Here is a 17,991-nt window from a genome sequence, read left to right as displayed (position 1 = left end):
CCCTCTTCTTTTCCACTGGTTTGGAACCTACAAGTGGGAGCTAGAGCTCAAACATCCACCTTTGTCCCCCAGGTGGACAGTGGAAGGGCAAGGTGTTCATGTGGGTCCATAGGGGGCGCTGTGGTGGTACAGCTACCACACCTGGTCGCTAAGCTCTGCATTCCTGTGCGTTGGAAAGAAAAGCCTCAGTTGGACCTCGGTTTCTCCCACTCTAAGAACCTGTATGTCCCTCTCTCCTACTGCTGCTACCACCCCAATTCCAGCCAGTAAGCTCCCAAAGAGCAAAACTCCCAGCAGTTTGTTCCCTTCGAATACCTGCATTCCTGTTTTGTGGGTGGTTTAGGCTAATTATTATTACAGGTTAGAATTCCGCCCGAAGGGGATAGAGATTTTAAAGCTACTCTTAAACATTACGTTTTCTTTAAAAATTCTTTAATGTCACATTCAACACACACACACAAAATAACAACATTAGGTGATTTTAAAATGAAGCTACCTGAATTATCAAAAGTTTACATTTTAAATGAGCCCAACTATTGCTAAGACCCTGAATTTCAGGAACTAAGGCTGGTCAGCAGTAGTCACTACAGTGATACAAGTCAACCTTCACCGCAGACGCGTCACAGTTCAGTTCTATTGAGTCCGCAAGGAGCTCTCTCAGCTCCTGCACATTACCACATAAGTACCCCAGCCTGGGATAAGCAATGATTCTTTTCAAGGGTACGTAAAACTTATCTCCAATACAGAAAGGTTGGGGAGTCATCGCCATGGCTTTGTCAGCTTCTGTGGGTGTATGAACTGGAAGGCCTGAGATGAATTTTCTTCTGGGGTTGCCAGGGTCTGTGGACTCAGGTTCCAGTTCGTGCTGCCTCAGACTCACTTGGTATCTCAGTCTCATTTTGTTCACTTCTCGGTATACCAGATAAACCACAACACGTCTACGGTAATTTATTTGCTGTAAACTTGGGTATGAGGTCGTATAAACCTGAAGGGGGGACAAAAAAAAAAAAAAAAAAAGACTTGGAATAGAAAATTTTCAAAACCACCACTCACTTCACCACGTTAGAAACAGCTGTGTGTACAGACTAAGCATATGTACATGGCAAACCCTACCTCTTGTGAATGGGAGTCAAACTATCTTTTTCACTGTACCTCCTTAAACCAAAAGGGTCTCCCAAGTCCGGAGGCTCAATTTCAAATCATTTCCTGAACCAAGCTACAGAGAAACTGCTGCTGGTTTTCCTCTTTTCCTTTTTGTACATTTCTTCTTCTTGAAGTACAGTTGATTTAGAAGTTGCGCCAGGAGTTCCCGTCATGGCGCAGTGGTTAACGAATCCAACTGGGAACCATGAGGTTGTGGGATCGGTCCCTGCCCTTGCTCAGTGGGTTAACGATCCGGCGTTGCCGTGAGCTGTGGTGTAGGTTGCAGACGCGGCTCGGATCCCACGTTGCTGTGGCTCTGCTACAGCTCCGATTGGACCCCTAGCCTGGGAACCTCCATATACCACGGAAGCGGCCCAAATTAATAGCGAAAAGACAAAAAAAAAAAAAGTTGCGCCAAATCTCTGCTGCATAGCATAGTGACCCGTATACACACATACACATTCTTCTGCTTCTATTATCTTCCATCATGATCTATCCCAAGAGACTGAATATAGTTCCCTGTGTTATACAGCAGGACCTCACTGCTTATCCATTCTAAATGGACAAAAAAAGACAAAAAAAAAGTCTATTTTGTCTGATATAAGTATGGCTACTCCTGCTTTCCTTTGACTTCCATTTAAATGTAATACCTTCTTCCATCCCCTCACTTTCAGTCTATATGTGTCCTTAGACCGGAAGCAGGTCTCTTGTAAACAGCATATATATGGGTTTTGTTTTTGTGTTCATTCAGTCTGTGTCTTTTGATTGGAGCATTTAATCCATTTATAGTCAATGTAGTTATGTATAATTATGTACTTATTGCAGTTTTACTGTTTTGGATTTGTTGTTTTAGGTCTTTTTTCTTCCCTTCTTTTGTTCTCTTCTGATTTGCTGGCTATCTTTAGTGTTGTGTTTGGTTTGCTATTTTTTTTTTATATGTGTGTCCACTGAATTTGGTTTGTACTTCCCTTAGACTTTGGTATAGCCATCTATATATCTACAGAATTGGTTCTGGTTGTTGATCTCTTAATTTCCAATGTATTTTCAATGTTCTGTATTTATCCTATCCTCTTCTCATGCTTCCTAGTTTTGATATCCTATTTGTCAATGGGTTATTTCCCACTTTTATATTATCTTTGCCTTTACCAGTGATCGCTCTCATTTGCAATTTTCTTGTCTGTAATTGTGACCTTTCCTTCTCTGCTTAGAGAAGTTCCTTTAGTAGTAGTTGTAAAGCTGGTTTGGAGATGCTCTCTTAAGCTTTTGCTTGTCTGAAAAGCTTGATCTCTCCATCAAATCTGAATGAGAGCATTGCTGGGTAAAGTATTCTGGGTTCAAGGTTCCTCCCCTTCATCACCTTAAAAATATCTTGCCACTCCCTCTAGCCTGCAGAGTTTCTGGTGAAAAATCAGCTTTTATCCTTATGAGGATTCCCTTGCTGCTTTTCCCTTGGGGCTTTTAGTATTTTTCTATTTAATTTTTGTCAGTTTGATTAGTATGTGTCACACTGTTTCTCTTGGGGTTTATCCTGTATGGGATTCTCTGTGCTTCCTCCATTTGAGTGAGTGTTCCTTTCCCATATTAAGGAAGATTTGGGCCATGATCTCTTCAAATATTTTCCCTGACCCTTTCTCTCTTCTCTTTCTGGAACTGCTATGATGCTAATGTTGGTATGTTTAATGTTGTCCCAGAAGTCTCTTACATGCTCCTCAATTCTTCTCATTCTTTTTTCTTTATTCTATTCTGTGGCAGTGATAGCCACCACTCTGTCTTCTACCTCACTTATTTGTTCTTCTTCCTGTAATTGATTCCTTCTAGTTTATTCTTCATTTCTGATATTGTTATTCATCTTAGTTTGCTTGTTCTTTAAATATTCTCACTCTTTGTCAAACATTTCCTGTAGGGTTGCTGGGGTGAGCAGCAAACAGCCTGGTAGTATTTAAGACACCAGCACATCATTCTCTGTAACCTGCTTTGAGACATTGTGGGGCACAAGATTCTCTCAAAACTTACACTTCCCTTTAAAGTGGGGACTCCTTTCCCCATCCCAATAAATGAACTTGCTCTGAGAGCTACAAATACTCACAACTTCATAAACACGTTCGCCAGGGTGCTCCAAAACATCAGATTCAGTTGTCTTTGCTTTCTTCCGGAAGACCCCTATCTGGGTACAATATCCAACATCCTCAGCTTCTGCCGGCGGTTCCCCTACACCGGTGAACTCCACTGAGTAGCTATAGCGATTTGCCACATCTAAAGCCCTAAAGGCAAAACAAAGAGAAAAATCATTTTTCTAAACTATTATTAGAAAATAGTCCTAATAAATATTATTCTATTAAAAGAATTCTAATAATAAAATTTTAATAATAGAATCATACTATTCTCTTATTTAATAGAAAAGGCTATGAAAATTACAAACCACAAGAACATGGAGCCATGTGCAGGGATGGACCAGAGAATCAGGGCTATAATCCCACCGCCTGTTTGGGTTTGCAGTTATGCCAGAACATGACCATCTGTCATGCTCTTGGGAGATATCCCTGATCACCTGCACAGCCCACACCTTCCCCCTGTTGTTTCCGGATCACCCCACCCTCCTGACACCTGCGCATGAAAGGCACCTGGTGCCCACACACCCTTTCCACACTTTCCTGCCAGTGGGACCTGACAGAGAAAACGAACACCCAAATGTGGTGGTTCCTTAATGATAGGCTAAGTCGCACTTTGGGAATCAAGTGTGTTGGAATAAAGTAAGAAATAACTTGTGTGTGGTAATTGTGGATACTAAGATTTACTTCATGGGTTTAAAACTCCAGTGCAGTCCCCCCAAATACCAAAAACACTTAGGAACTCACCAGGTCTGAAACTGCACTCTACTCCACTCAAATTTGTGATCTGAATCTCTGAAGACTGAGAGCGGAAACAGGGAATTGAAATCAGAGTTCGGTGTGCTGATGACAATCATGGCTGGAGACATGTACCCAAAAACAACTTCGGGAAACCTGGCCAGATCTTCTGAATCAAAATGTTCTATTCTAAAGTGGCAAGAAAGATACAATTAAACAGCTTTACTCGCAAGTAGTTTCTTAATTTTTTTAACAACTTCTAACCATGGAGCTCTCAGACCAGATGGGAGAAATCATTCAACATCACTCATAGCAGCCAAAAGGTGGCTATAAACAAGTGAAAGGATAAGCAAACTATGATACAGGCAATGGAATATTTAGCCTTAAAAAGGAAATTCAGACCCAGGCTACACATGTTTGACACTGATCATTGCTCCTTGGCTCTTCAATATTCCAATACTCCTCGTGAGTAATTTCAAACAACTAGGCACCTATGTGCCAGGCAATTGGAAATACAAAAGAAATAAAAACGCTCTGCTCTAAAGCACATTACTAAAAACTGGAAATCTGAACACAATACTGGGCAAATTGACCCCAGAATAAGACCTTTAACTACTATTAAAATTCATTGAGACACTCTTGGTTTCTGAATACCATTTCCCATTAAAAGGAACCAGAAATGGGAGTTCTCTTGTGGCGCAGCAGGTTAAGGATCTGGCACTGTCACCGCAGTGGCTCAGGTGGCTGCTCTGGCATAGGTTCAATCCCCGGTCAGAGAACTGCCCATGTCAAGGGGGTGACTAAAAAAAAAAAAAAAGGAACCAGAAATGGCAGATTGGAAGGGAAAGTAGACAACCAGCCTGGTACCTCTTGTTATGCCAGAAATTAGGTGCTCAATAGAAGGACAGACATGTCACAGAACACAGGACCTAGCTTGAAGGTCCTGTGTTTATTTTATTTGCAAGAAAATACAGTAAGTTACAATCCCTTTTAAAAAATTAGAAATTCATGAGTTGATACTGATAATAAGTAACTGAGTTGGGAGGGCTTTTGACTAATATAGAGAAGAGCTGAAACTGCAATAAACATTTGCCACCATATAATAAAGGGAAATTGCGGGGGGGAATATGGGTGAGTAACAAGCTATGTGCATCTTTTCCAGTCTCTAGACTGCTTATCGGTTGCAGGGTGGGGAGAAGAAAGTGGTAATTATACAGGTGAGCAACCACACCTTGACTGGGGAGATCAAAATTAACATCCAAGGACAAATGGACATTGGTGCCTCCAGATAGGATAACCTGAGAAGGGCTCAAATAACATCTTCAGTGCTCTACTGTACTCCAGGAATGCACAGCCTGAATCTAATCACTTACGAGCCCAAACGGAAGATAGTCTTATTAAAAATAAAGGGGAATGGTTATTTAATACTGAATGTATTACAGGCAAAGGGTAAATCCTACATTTCAATGGTTCAAAAAAAAATGTGTGGAGGGAGGGGGAGACTGAGGGAGTCGGCAGGTGGGCACAGATACAAAAGATAAAGAAAATAAGGAAAATGTTTAAAAAAATCTACCTATTGCTAAAAAATTATCTTCCAGAGATTTAAAAAAGAAAGAAAGAAAATCATTTGCACTAAAAAATAAATAAAAAATAAGGAAAATGTTCATCTGTGACTCAGGATAAAAGATATGGGTGCCCCTTTTACTAGGTATATTTTGCATCTGTAAACTTGAAATCATTTCCAAATAAAAAGTTGAAAAAGAGGAAGAACTAGGACTGAGGAAACCGCAATCAGAGAGCAGTCACTCAAATAAGCCAGCATACAGATTTAATCATGAACATGCTTCAAACAAAATAAAATTAAAAAGAAAAAAATAAAAGAGTCATCAAAACCATAAAATGTGGGCAAGGGATGTTAGGAAATAAATAACCCTTTTTATTGTTTGTTTGTATGTTTCTCTTCTTAATTTTAATATAGTAATGAAGTGTTTGAACTTACAGGACCATCAGGCTAAAACACACAATTATAGGAAGGGGTTAGCATACTTAAACAGGGCAACCACAAGCCAAAACCAATTTGCAAAAAAATGAAAAAAAAAAAAAAACCACTCAAGCAGATAATAAGAGGAGACCATCCAACCAAAAAAAAAAGAAAGGAAGAATGGAGAACCATAGATTCAACTGGAACACGAGGTTCAAAATGGCAATAAATAATCATCTATCAATTATCACCTTAAATGTCAATGGACTGAATGCCCCAATCAAAAGACACAGAGTGGCTGAGTGGATAAAAAGGCAAAAACCTTCAATATGCTGCCTACAAGAAACTCACCTTAGGACAAAGGATACATATAGATTGAGGACAAAGGATACATATAGATTGAAAGTGAAAGGGTGGGGAAAAATATTTCATGCCAATAGACATGACAGAAAAGCAGGAGTCGCAACACTCCTATCAGACAAAATAGACTTTAAAACAAAAGACATAAAGACAAAGAAGGACACTACTTAATGATTAAGGGATCCATCCAAGGAGAGGATGTTACTATCATCAACATATATGCCCCAATATAGGAGCACCCAGATACATACAACAAATATTAACAGACATAAAGGGAGACATTAATGAGAATACAATCATAGTAGGAGACCTTAATACCCCCCTCACATCAATGGACAGATCCTCTAGACAGAAAACCAATAAAGCAACAGAGATCCTAAAGGAAACAATAGAAAAGTTAGACTTCATTGATATCTTCAGGACACTACATCCAAAAAAATCAGAATACACATTCTTCTCAAATGCTCATGAACATTCTCAAGAATCAACCACATATTGGGACACAAAGCTAACCTCAATAAATTTAGGAGCATAGAAATTATCTCAAGTATCTTCTGACCCCAATGCCATGAAATTAGAAATCAACCATGGGAAAAGGAAAGAGAAAAAACCTACTACATGGAGACTAAACAACATGCTACTAAAAAACCAATGGGTCAACGAGGAAATTACCTTGAAACAAATGATAATGAAGACACAACCACTCAAAATCTATGGGATGCTGCAAAAGCAGTGCTCAGAGGGAAATGTATAGCAATACAGGCCTTTCTCAAAAAAGAAAGATCCCAAATTGACAACTTAACCCTCCACCTAAACGAATTAGAAAAAGAACAAAAAAGGCCTAAAGTCAGCAGAAGGAAGGAAATTATAAAGATCAAAGAAGAAATCAATAAAATAGAGACTCAATAGAGAAAATAAAACCAAGAACTGGTTCTTTGAAAAGGTAAACAAAATTGACAAACCCCTGGCCAGACTCACTAAAAAGAGGAGAGAAAGAACCCAAATAAACAAAATTATAAATGAAAAAGGAGAAATCACAACGGATACAGCAGAAATACAAAAAACCATAAGAGAATACTGTGAACAACTATACGGCAACAAGTTTGACAATCTGGAAGAAATGGACAATTTTCTAGAACCTTACAGCCTGCCAAAACTGAATCAAAAAGAAACAGACCAACTGAACAAACCGATCACTAGAAATGAAATTGAAGAGCTCCCTACAAATAAAAGACCAGGACCAGATGGCTTCACAGGTGAATTCTATCAAACATATAAAGAGGAATTGGTGCCCATCCTCCTTAAACTCTTTCAAAAGGTTGAAGAAGGAATACTCCCAAAGACATTCTATGATGCCACCATCACCCTTATTCCAAAACCAGACAGAGATACCACCAAAAATGAAAACTATCACCCAATATCGTTGATGAATATAGATGCAAAAATTCTCAACAAAATCTTAGCCAACCGAATCCAACAACATATTAAAAAAATTATACACCATGACCAGGTTGGGTTCATCCCAGGTTCACAAGGATGGTTCAACATACGCAAATCAATCAGCATCATACACCACATTAACAAAAAAAAAAGTCAAAAATCATATGATCATCTCAATAGATGCAGAAAAAAGCATTTGACAAAGTCCAACATCCATTCATGATCAAGACCCTCGCCAAAGTGGGTATAGAGGGAACATTCCCGAATATAATCAAAGCCATTTATGATAAACCCACAGCAAATATAATACTCAATGGGGAAAAACTGAAAACCTTCTCACTCAAATCTAGAACAAGACAGGGATGCCCACTCTCACCACTGCTCTTCAACATAGTTTTGGAAGTCCTAGCCACAGCAATTAGACAAACAAAATAAAAGGCATCCATATAGGAAGAGAAGAGATCAAACTGTCACTGTATGCAGATGACATGATACTATACATAGAAAACCCTAAGGACTCAACCCCAAAACTACTTAACTGATTAATAAATTCAGCAAAGTAGCAGGATATAAGATTAACATTCAGAAGTCAGTTGCATTTCTGTATACCAGCAATGAAATATTAGAAAAGGAATACAAAAATACGATACCTTTTAAAATTGCACCTCACACAAAATCAAATACCTCGGAATACACCTGACCAAGGAGGTAAAGGACCTATATGCCAAGAACTATAAAACTTTAATCAAAGAAATCAAAGATGTAAAGAAATGGAAAGATATTCCATGTTCCTGGATTGGGAAAATCAATATTGTAAAAATGGCCATACTACCCAAAGCAATCTATAGATTCAATGCAATCCCTATCCAATTACCCATGACATTTTTCACAGAACTAGAACAAACAATCCAATTTATATGGAACAACAAAAGACCCAGAATCACCAAAGCAATCCTGAGAAACAAAAACCAAGCAGGAGGCATAACTCTCCCAGACTTCAAGAAATACTACAAAGCCACAGTCATCAAAACGGTGTGGTACTGGTATCAAAACAGAAAGACAGACCAATGGAACAGAACAGAGAACCCGGAAATCCAAACCCTGACACCTATGGTCAATTAATCTTTGACAAGGGAGGCAAGAACATAAAATGGGAAAAAGAAAGTCTATTCAGCAAGCATTGCTGGGAAACCTGGACAGCTGCATGCAAAGCAATGAAACTAGAACACACCCTCACACCATGCACACAAATAAACTCCAAATGGCTGAAAGACTTAAATATACGACAGGACACCATCAAACTCCTAGAAGAAAACATAGGCAAAACACTCTCTGACATCAACCTCATGAATATTTTCTCAGGTCAGTCTCCCAAAGCAATAGAAATTAGAGCAAAAATAAACCCATGGGACCTCATCAAACTGAAAAGCTTTTGCACAGCAAAGGAAACCCAAAAGAAGACTAAAAGACAACTTTCAGAATGGGAGAAAATAGTTTCAAATGATGCAACTGACAAGGGCTTAATCTCTAGAATATATAAACAACTTATACAACCCAACAGCAAAAAAGCCAATCAATCAATGGAAAAATGGGCAAAAGACCTGAATAGACATTTCTCCAAAGAAGATATACAGATGGCCAACAAACACATGAAAAAATGCTCAACATCGCTGATTATAAGAGAAATGCAAATCAAAACTACCATGAGATATCACCTCACACCAGTCAGAATGGCCATCATTAATAAATCCAAATAACAAGTGCTGGAGGGGCTGTGGAGAAAAGGGAACCCTCCTGCACTGTTGCTGGCAGTGTAAACTGGTACAGCCACTATGGAGAACAGTTTGGAGATACCTTAGAAATCTATACATAGAACTTCCATATGACCCCGCAATCCCACTCTTGGGCATCTATCCGGACAAAACTCTACTTAAAAGAGACACGTGCACCCGCATGTTCATTGCAGCACTATTCACAATAGCCAGGACATGGAAACAACTCAAATGTCCACCGACGACAGATGATTGGATTCGGAAGGTCTGGTATATATACACAATGGAATACTACTCAACCATAAAAAAGTATGACATATGGAGTTCCCGTCGTGGCGCAGTGGTTAACGAATCTGACTAGGAACCATGAGGTTGCAGGTTCGGTCCCTGCCCTTGCTCAGTGGGTTAACAATCTGGCGTTGCCGAGAGCTGTGGTGTAGGTTGCAGACGAGGCTCGGATCCTGCGTTGCTGTGGCTCTGGTGTAGGCCGGTGGCTACTGCTCCGATTCGGCCCCTAGCCTGGGAACCTCCATATGCCGCGGGAGCGGCCCAAGAAATAGCTTAAAAAAAAAAAAAAGAATGACATAATGCCATTTGCAGCAACATGGATGGAACTAGAGACTCTCATACTGAGTGAAATGAGCCAGAAAGACAAATACCATATGATATCACTTATAACTGGAATCTAATATCCAGCACAAATGAACATCTCCTCAGAAAAGAAAATCATGGACTTGTAAAATAGACTTGTGGCTGCCTGATGGGAGGGGGAGGGTGTGGGAGGGATCGGGGAGCTTGGGCTTATCAGACACAACTTAGAATAGATTTACAAGGAGATCCTGCTGAATAGCATTGAGAACTTTGTCTAGATACTCATGTTGCAACAGAATAAAGGGTGGGGGAAAAAAATGTAATTGTAATGTATACATGTAAGGATAACCTGATCCCCTTGCTGTAGAGTGGGGGAAAAAAAAATTAAAAAAAAAAAATTTGGAAAAGTCCAATAAAAAGCCAGTCTCAACAGATAAGTAATTTCCTTTACAAATAACTCAGGTTATGACAAATATCTAGGACACTACATTTACGGAGACTAATTCAGATTTTTCAAGTATACAGTATACAGTATGAACCAATTTAATACTCACAGTTCAATACATGTTACCAAGTCAAATCCGAGCAAACGACAGTCTTTCTCCAAAACAGAGCCATGATACAAGGTAATGACTAAATCCAGCTCGCGGGGATCCAGATGGTCCCCCACACATGGGGACAGCCGAGACCTGCAAAAGCATTATCAGAAGATCTTACCAACTACAGAAACTCTGACCCACTGGTAAATGATCTGCCTACATTGCTGAGTCTGACATGGCCTGTTTTCCATGACTTGCTGTATTAAACACAAGGTCAAAGGGTAACTTCCTCTGCCGTGGGGCATTAAATGGCCAAAGAGAACAAGATCTTTAATATATGATATTCTGCCCTCACTTCTAGTTCTCTCACCTCACTGCAGATCAGTGATTTTCCTTCTCTTTGTTTTGTTCTTTAGAAGAAACATTCTTAAGACAATCTGTGAAAGTCAAATAGGAGAGAGCTACTTGTTCAAGCCCCAGTGCTGTGTCAACTTAAACCCTCGGCTAAAGTTACCATGCTATTTAGCATCAGACTTGGCCATTTGAAATTGCGTTTTCAGTCCCTTGATTGCTCTAACTGCTTGAGGCTATACCTTCCACATAAGTAGAAGCAAAATGTCTAGGTATTATTTGCAGCAATCAGCCAGTCAGTGTCATGGTAAAGGTTCACTCGGTGAGCCTGCACCTCTCATGTGCCTCCTTTTAAACCAGCTACACAAACTCATACAAAAAATGCTTCCCCTAAGTATAGTTAATAGTACCACTAGTTTTAGATTAATGCGTAATTCTTTTAGAAACTCAGTATTACCCATTCCATTTAAGTCTGCCTTCATTGATGTCTACTCCGACAAGCTCTTTGACACACTTTAGGTATTTTAATATCGATAGGAGCGAAACATCACCACACCCTAGGTCTGCAACCTGTAGATGAGATAGAATGTTATGTCAAAGACATTATAAGAAAAACATATATGTACAAATAAACGATAAAAAAAATAAATAAAACAAATAAGACATTAGAGCCAACAAGTTCCCTTGTGGCACAGTGGGTTAAGGACTACTGTGGTACAGGTTTGATCCCTGGCCCAGGAACTTTCATAAGCTATGGACATAGCCTTAAAAAAAAAAAAAAACATAGCCAGCAGTCTCATATGATCAAACATGTTTTGTCGTTGGGTTTTTTTTTTTCCCCATTAGGAGTGGGTATCAGAAAAAGTATACAGTATCTTTTTGGACACAAAAAGGAAATTAACCTGATATACTGTAAACCTGGGGGGGGGCGGGGTAATAAGTAAGTCCTGTTAACTTCCCGTGACCTTCTAGAGTGTTTGAACAATAAACTAATTCAGGTATCAAGTATATCTTAGGGGCCTGGCATAGGAACAGCACACATGAGAGACTAGTGCTCTAAGCAGAATCTGTGCCTCTGAGAAGCTTCAAGATTTAAAAAAGAGTGCTGAGCAAATGTACCTAGGCATAGCCCGATCTTGTTCATCAAATCCCCTTAATATATATTCCCACACAATCTTAAAAGATTTTTATTAGATCTAATTTTTCTTAATCACACAATAGTCTTTGCTAATGACAGACGAGTTTCCTGTATTTCTGAACCCCACGTTAGGTAAAAAGGGCAAATGAGAAACACTTGAAAGTACCCCCACCCAAAAGGGATGCAATCTAAGTTGCATTCATGGTTATTCAGTCATTTTCCTCTTTGAGGCAGGCACATGTATGGGCTGGTGGGAGAAGGAGAACACAGAATTGAAAAATGAAAATCTAGTTCCAGAGAGCTAATCAGAGGAAGCACTGCGCTGCACTAACTTTTAAACAGTATACCCAATTTTCTTCCAAACAGGAATTGAGCTGAAACTATGCCAAGGACATAAGTCCCATCAATATCTGCAAACCACCTAGCAAAAAGAAGTCTACAGCATTTAACTCATTAGAAACCACTATTTTCTTAAGGGGTCCTCCATTCCTTAGCCTATAAGTGACCCTACAGACTTCCAATGTTCACTGGGCAAGCCAGCTCCCTAGGGCCTGTGAAGTCCAAACACTGACAGAGAAGCGAGGTGTTACCCAGACAGAATCTAGTGCCAGCCCTGATCATGAACCTCTGCTACAGAGGAAGGTGGATAGATGCCAAGGGCTCCTTGCCTTTCCCCCACCATTATTATTTAAAAAGAACCAGAGTATCTACGTTAAGACTAGTCTGCTTGAGGTTGGGACTAAATGCTCTAGAAACATAACATACCCAACGATCACACCCAACGGTAAAATGCCCAGATTTTCTTTACATCTAAAACTGGCAGTGCTGAATGTGAGCTCAGCTCTGTGCTCCCAGTAAACAGGTTAATGGGAGCCACCTAGGCTTTGTAGCTCCAGAAAGGGCTTCCAGAAGGTAAAGCCCATATTCACAGGTGCAGCCTGATGTTCCCATTCTTTGCCTTGAGTGATTAATTACCTTGACTACTTGTCCCCAGATTCTCTCCTTCCTCAAGGCCCCTAAACATCAGACTGCATTTAGCTAAGTGTCCCTCCCAGAAAACAGGCTGGTTTCAGGGTTCACACGTGCCACTAACCAAGCACATCACCCTTTTATATCCCCCTTCTGCTCAGTCTCCTCTCTATAAAAGAAAAATCCTGATGGCTAAACAGGCACGTGAAAAAACACTCAATATCACTGATTATTAGAGAAATTCAAACCAAAACTATTGGGAGGTACCACCTCACACCAGTCAGAACGGCCACCATTAATAAGTCCACAAATAACAAATGCTGGAGAGGTTGTGGAGAAAGGGGAACCCTCCTACATTCTTGGTGGGAATGTAAATTGGTACAACCACCATGGAAAACAGTACGGAGGGACCTCAGAAAACTAAATATAGAACTACCATATGACCCAGCAATCCCACTCTTGGGCATATATCTGAATAAAAGTTTCCTTGAAAAAGATACATGCAGCCATATGTTCATTGCAGCACTACTACAACAACCAAGACAAGGAAACAGGAGTTCCCATCATGGCTCAGTGGTTAACGAATCCAACTAGGAACCACGAGATTGCAGGTTCCATCCCTGGCCTTGCTCAGTGGGTTAAGGATCCAGCATTGCCATGAGCTGTGGTGTAGGTCACAGACGCGGCTCGGATCCCACATTGCTGTGGCTCTGGCGTAGGCCGGTGGCTGCAGCTCTGATCTCAACCCCTAGCCTGGGAACCTTCATGTGACGAGGAAGCAGCCCAAGAAATGGCAAAAAGACCAAAAAAAAAAAAAAAAAGACATGAAAATGAACTAAACCTCCATCAACAGATGAATGGATTAAGACAGGGGCTCACCCTATTGCAAGCCCTTTCCCTCCCTGCAAAGTCTTTTTGTACAGTCTCTGCTTGCTTACTAATTCCTTACTAAGATTTTATTTGATAAAGCATTACAAGGCATTCTTAAAAATTAAACATTTGGAAAGAGAAATACCTACCTTTTGAGGCTGATGTTGCTCCACTAAATTTTTAACAAACTGGTAACGTTGTTTGTATAACGGAGGATTAAACTTAATTATCCTTTTGCTGGGAACCTCTTCAGCACTGTCATCAACCACGCTGTGGCACTGAAAGTTTATAAACAATAAAAGGGAGGTGTTCTAATCATGCATGCCTTCAGGAATTAAGAAAAAAGGCTTTATTTCCCCCAACCACGTCTTAGAACCTTAAGCCCATAAACCACCTCAGGTCCTAAGATTAGGGCAATACACTTCATTTAAACCTCCTCTCAAGTCTTTTAAGTGAGTATCTGGCTTTAACGACTCCTTTAGCTTAGAGTCAGCTAATCTTTGACAAAGGAGACAAGAATATAAAATGGGAAAAGACAGTCTCTTCACCAAATGGTGCTGGCAAAACTGGACAGCTGCATGTAAATCAATGAAACTAAAACACACCCTCACGGCAAGCACAAAAATAAACTCAAAATGGCTGAAAGACTTAAAAATAAGACACCATCAAACTCCTAGAAGAGAACGTAAGCAATACATACGCTAACAAACTGTACAAACGTTTTCTTAGGTCAGTCTCCCAAAGCAATAGAAATAAAACCAAAAATAAATGGGACCTACTCAAATTTGCAAGCTTTTGCACAGCAAAGGAAACCATAAAAAAAAAAATAGCAAAAAGACAAAAAAAAAAAAAGTTCCCGTCATGGTGCAGTGATTAATGAATCCAACTAGGAACCATGAGGTTGCGGGTTCGGTCCCTGCCCTGGCTCAGTGGGTTAACGATCCAGCGTTGCTGTGAGCTGTGGTGTAGGCTGGCGGCCACAGCTCCTTGATTAGACCCCTAGCCTGGGAACCTCCATATGCCTCGGGAGTGGCCCAAGAAATAGCAAAAAGCCAAAAAAAAAAAAAAAAAGACAGACAACCTACAGAATGGAAGAAAATAGTTGCAAATGATGCAACTGACAAGGGCTTAATCTCCAAGGTATACAAACAACTCAACAAGAAAAACAATGCATTGAAAAATGGGCAGAAGACCTGAAGAGACATTTATCCAAAGACATATGGGTAGCCAATACACACATACGCTCAATAACACTAATTATTAGAGAAATGAAAAATGAAACCACAGGGAGGTACCACCTCACAGTGGTCAGAATGGCCATCAATAATAAGTCTACAAACAACAAAAGCTAGAGGGGATGAGCAGAAAAGGGAACCCTCCTACACCAATTGTTGGGAATGTAAATTGGTACAACGACTGTGGGAAAAAACAGTATGGAGGTACCTTAGAAAACTAAATGCCATTTGTAGCAACATGGATACAACTGGAGATTCTTACACCAAATGAAGTTAAGTCAGAGAAAGACATATACTATATAACTTATATATAGCATCTAAAATGGCACAAATGAACCTATCTACCTAAGAGAAACACATGCGCAGACATGGAGAACAGACTTGCAGTTGACAAGGGGAAGGGGGAGGTAGTGGGATGGACGGAGAGTCTGGGGTTAGTAGATGCAAACTATTACATTTAGAATGGATAAGCAATGAGGTCCTGCTGTATAGCACAGGGAACTATATCCAACCTCTTGGGATAGACCTCTTGGAAGATATTTTGAGAAAAAGAAAAATGTCTATGACTGGGTCACTTTGCTGTACAGAAGAAACTGGCACAACATCGTAAATCGACTATAAATTTAAAAAAAGAAAAAATAAACTAGTTGGCAAAAAGAGATACATACCCAAGTTATTCCAAAACATACTCGTTTTTTTCCAATAATGAAAGACTTTTTAAACTAATTTTAAACTCAAATGAAAGACAAAACTTTCATTGAGAAAGATACATGCACCCCAATGTTCACTGCAGCACTATTCAAAAAAAAAAAAAAACCTCAAATGAAGTTCCATTCTTCAGTTGCTCAAGCCACATCTCAAGTAGTCAATAACCATGTGCAGTGTAACTGTTTCATAAAAAGGACTTGAGATAGTTTCCTGGTTGCCCAGTGGTTAAGGATCTGGCCTTGTCACTGCTGTGGTGCAAGTTCAGTCCTTTGCCAGGGAACTTCCGCATTACTAAGTGCACCAGGGTGTCCCAGAACCAATTAACACCACTGAACACCGAGGGAGGGCTCCACCTCACAGAGTCAGACCATAGATCTTGAAGGGAAGCCTTACCTCTTTGTCTTCTGCCATTTTGTTTCCAAGTTTCGTTGGGACAAAAATGCAGATGTCTACTTCAATTCTTCCAAATCAGCGATGACTAGGCTGTAAATACAACATGTCAGTTTTTGTAGAGGCAGGGCCTGGACTAAACAGCTGCCTAGATCAATGGGAAAGAAAGGAGTGAGCTTTCTCCCTCCTCTTCACATTTAATCCACAGAACTATCCAAGTACTATTTCAGACAACAAAGAGGCTCAGAAAGCATAAGTAACTTTCAAGCAGTAAGACCCATGTTTTCCTTTTATCATGTTTGATATAAACTGAACGATTATTTCAGTTGTGACTATTTCATTAAAGCCCTCCACCTCACTCAAATCACTTTCAACTACTCTTTCACACATGGTGGAAATGAAATTTTATTTTATTTTATTTTTGTCCTTTTTTTCCTTTTCTAGGGCCGCTCCGCCCTAGGTTCCCAGGCTAGGGGTCTAATCGCAGCTGTAGCCGCCGGCCTACACCAGAGCCACAGCAACATGGGATCCGAGCCGCGTCAGTGACCTACACCACAGCGCATGGCAACGCCGAATCCTTAACCCACTGAGCAAGGCCAGGGATCGAACCTGCAACCTCACGGTTCCCAGTCAGATCCGTTAACCACTGCGCCACAACAGGAACTCCGGAAATGAAATTTTAAAAGTATCCTAAACAACTGATAAACTAAAGCTGCTCCAGCGTACCTCCAATTCACTACTGGCCTTGAATTTAAATTTTAGCTCTCTATTGCACAGCTGTCTCTATCAACTACAATTCTAAAGGGTAGTAATGTCAATCTCCTCACTTTTTGAGTTACTCTCTAAATTGAAACTCCGAAACCCTCAAGCGAGCCAACACTGAGGCAGTCACAGAACATAAATCGACGCAACTATTACCTTTGAGTAAGAAGCACCTCCAAATGGAAAAGCAAACCGCGGGGGCAATCTGCGCACGAAGCTGGAACCTGTGGATTCCGCGAAGCCCGCAGTCGCTTTTAACTCCAGGCCCCGCCCTTGACACTGGCGCACCCAGGTCCTCATCACGTGATGCTCCCCACCCGCTGCCACGCCTGCGCCTCCCACACCTGCGCTGCGGGGTTGGCCCCGGGGGGCACCTCCTCCTCCACCCCAGGCATCCCAAGCCCAGCCTGGAGCCCAGCCCCATTCCTCTAGGCTCCCCGCTCCCAGATGTCGGTTTTTTGTCTCTTAACGGCCGCTGTGGCGCACGCCCCAAGCCATATCTAAGTCTTCCCCCCCACCTTAGCGGGGGACCACGGCCCCTGCAGCATCCCCCCTCGCGAGCGGTTCCGACCCCGTCCAATCGGCCAGGAGCCGCGACTGTTGGCCCGAGGCAACGCCTCGCTCACGATATCCACGGTCGAGAGCAGGGCGGCGGGCTCCCGTGGCTGTTGGCTTCGTGACTCTCCCCGTGCGCAGCAAAGAGCTGAAAACGGTCCCGACCAATGGAAGGTGGCAGGGGGAGCGACCGGGCTGAGCGCGAGCTGGGCCGCAGCTCCTGTCTGAAGCAGCCAACACTCCCACCCACAATCCACAGGGCCTTAGGGGGACCCTGGGCTGGCTACAGTTGGTCCTGTAACATCTGAACCCAGAAAAACCTTCAAACTTTTCAGCGGGCA

General features: G+C 41.1%; 1 protein-coding gene across 1 annotated transcript; it reads right to left on the bottom strand.

The window, feature by feature from the left end:
- Nucleotides 1-481: 481 nt before the first annotated feature.
- Nucleotides 482-17,773, bottom strand: HENMT1 (HEN methyltransferase 1). The gene is made up of 9 exons (XM_047785149.1): nt 17,614-17,773; nt 17,252-17,319; nt 16,337-16,426; nt 14,150-14,278; nt 11,481-11,593; nt 10,688-10,822; nt 3,999-4,178; nt 3,230-3,404; nt 482-985 (listed from the first exon to the last, which is right to left on the bottom strand). Exons 3-9 carry the CDS (start codon nt 16,352-16,354, stop codon nt 572-574), a joined length of 1,164 nt encoding a protein of 387 aa, XP_047641105.1. The 5' UTR covers nt 16,355-16,426; nt 17,252-17,319; nt 17,614-17,773; the 3' UTR covers nt 482-571.
- Nucleotides 17,774-17,991: the final 218 nt, after the last annotated feature.

The sequence above is a fragment of the Phacochoerus africanus genome, chromosome 6 (genome assembly GCF_016906955.1).
Source record: "Phacochoerus africanus isolate WHEZ1 chromosome 6, ROS_Pafr_v1, whole genome shotgun sequence".
Taxonomy (NCBI): domain Eukaryota; kingdom Metazoa; phylum Chordata; class Mammalia; order Artiodactyla; family Suidae; genus Phacochoerus; species Phacochoerus africanus.
The sequence above is the reverse complement of the archived record's forward strand: the minus strand, read 5'-3'. Positions and strand labels throughout refer to the sequence as shown.

Excerpts from the sequence above, each read along its gene's own strand:
- HENMT1 (XM_047785149.1), bottom strand. Across the intron at positions 11,594-14,149 it reads AGCAACATCAGCCTCAAAAG|GTTGCAGACCTAGGGTGTGG; the intron begins GTAGGTATTTCT and ends TCTCATCTACAG. Across the intron at positions 10,823-11,480 it reads GGCAGACTTAAATGGAATGG|GTCTCGGCTGTCCCCATGTG; the intron begins GTAATACTGAGT and ends ATGCTTTTGCAG.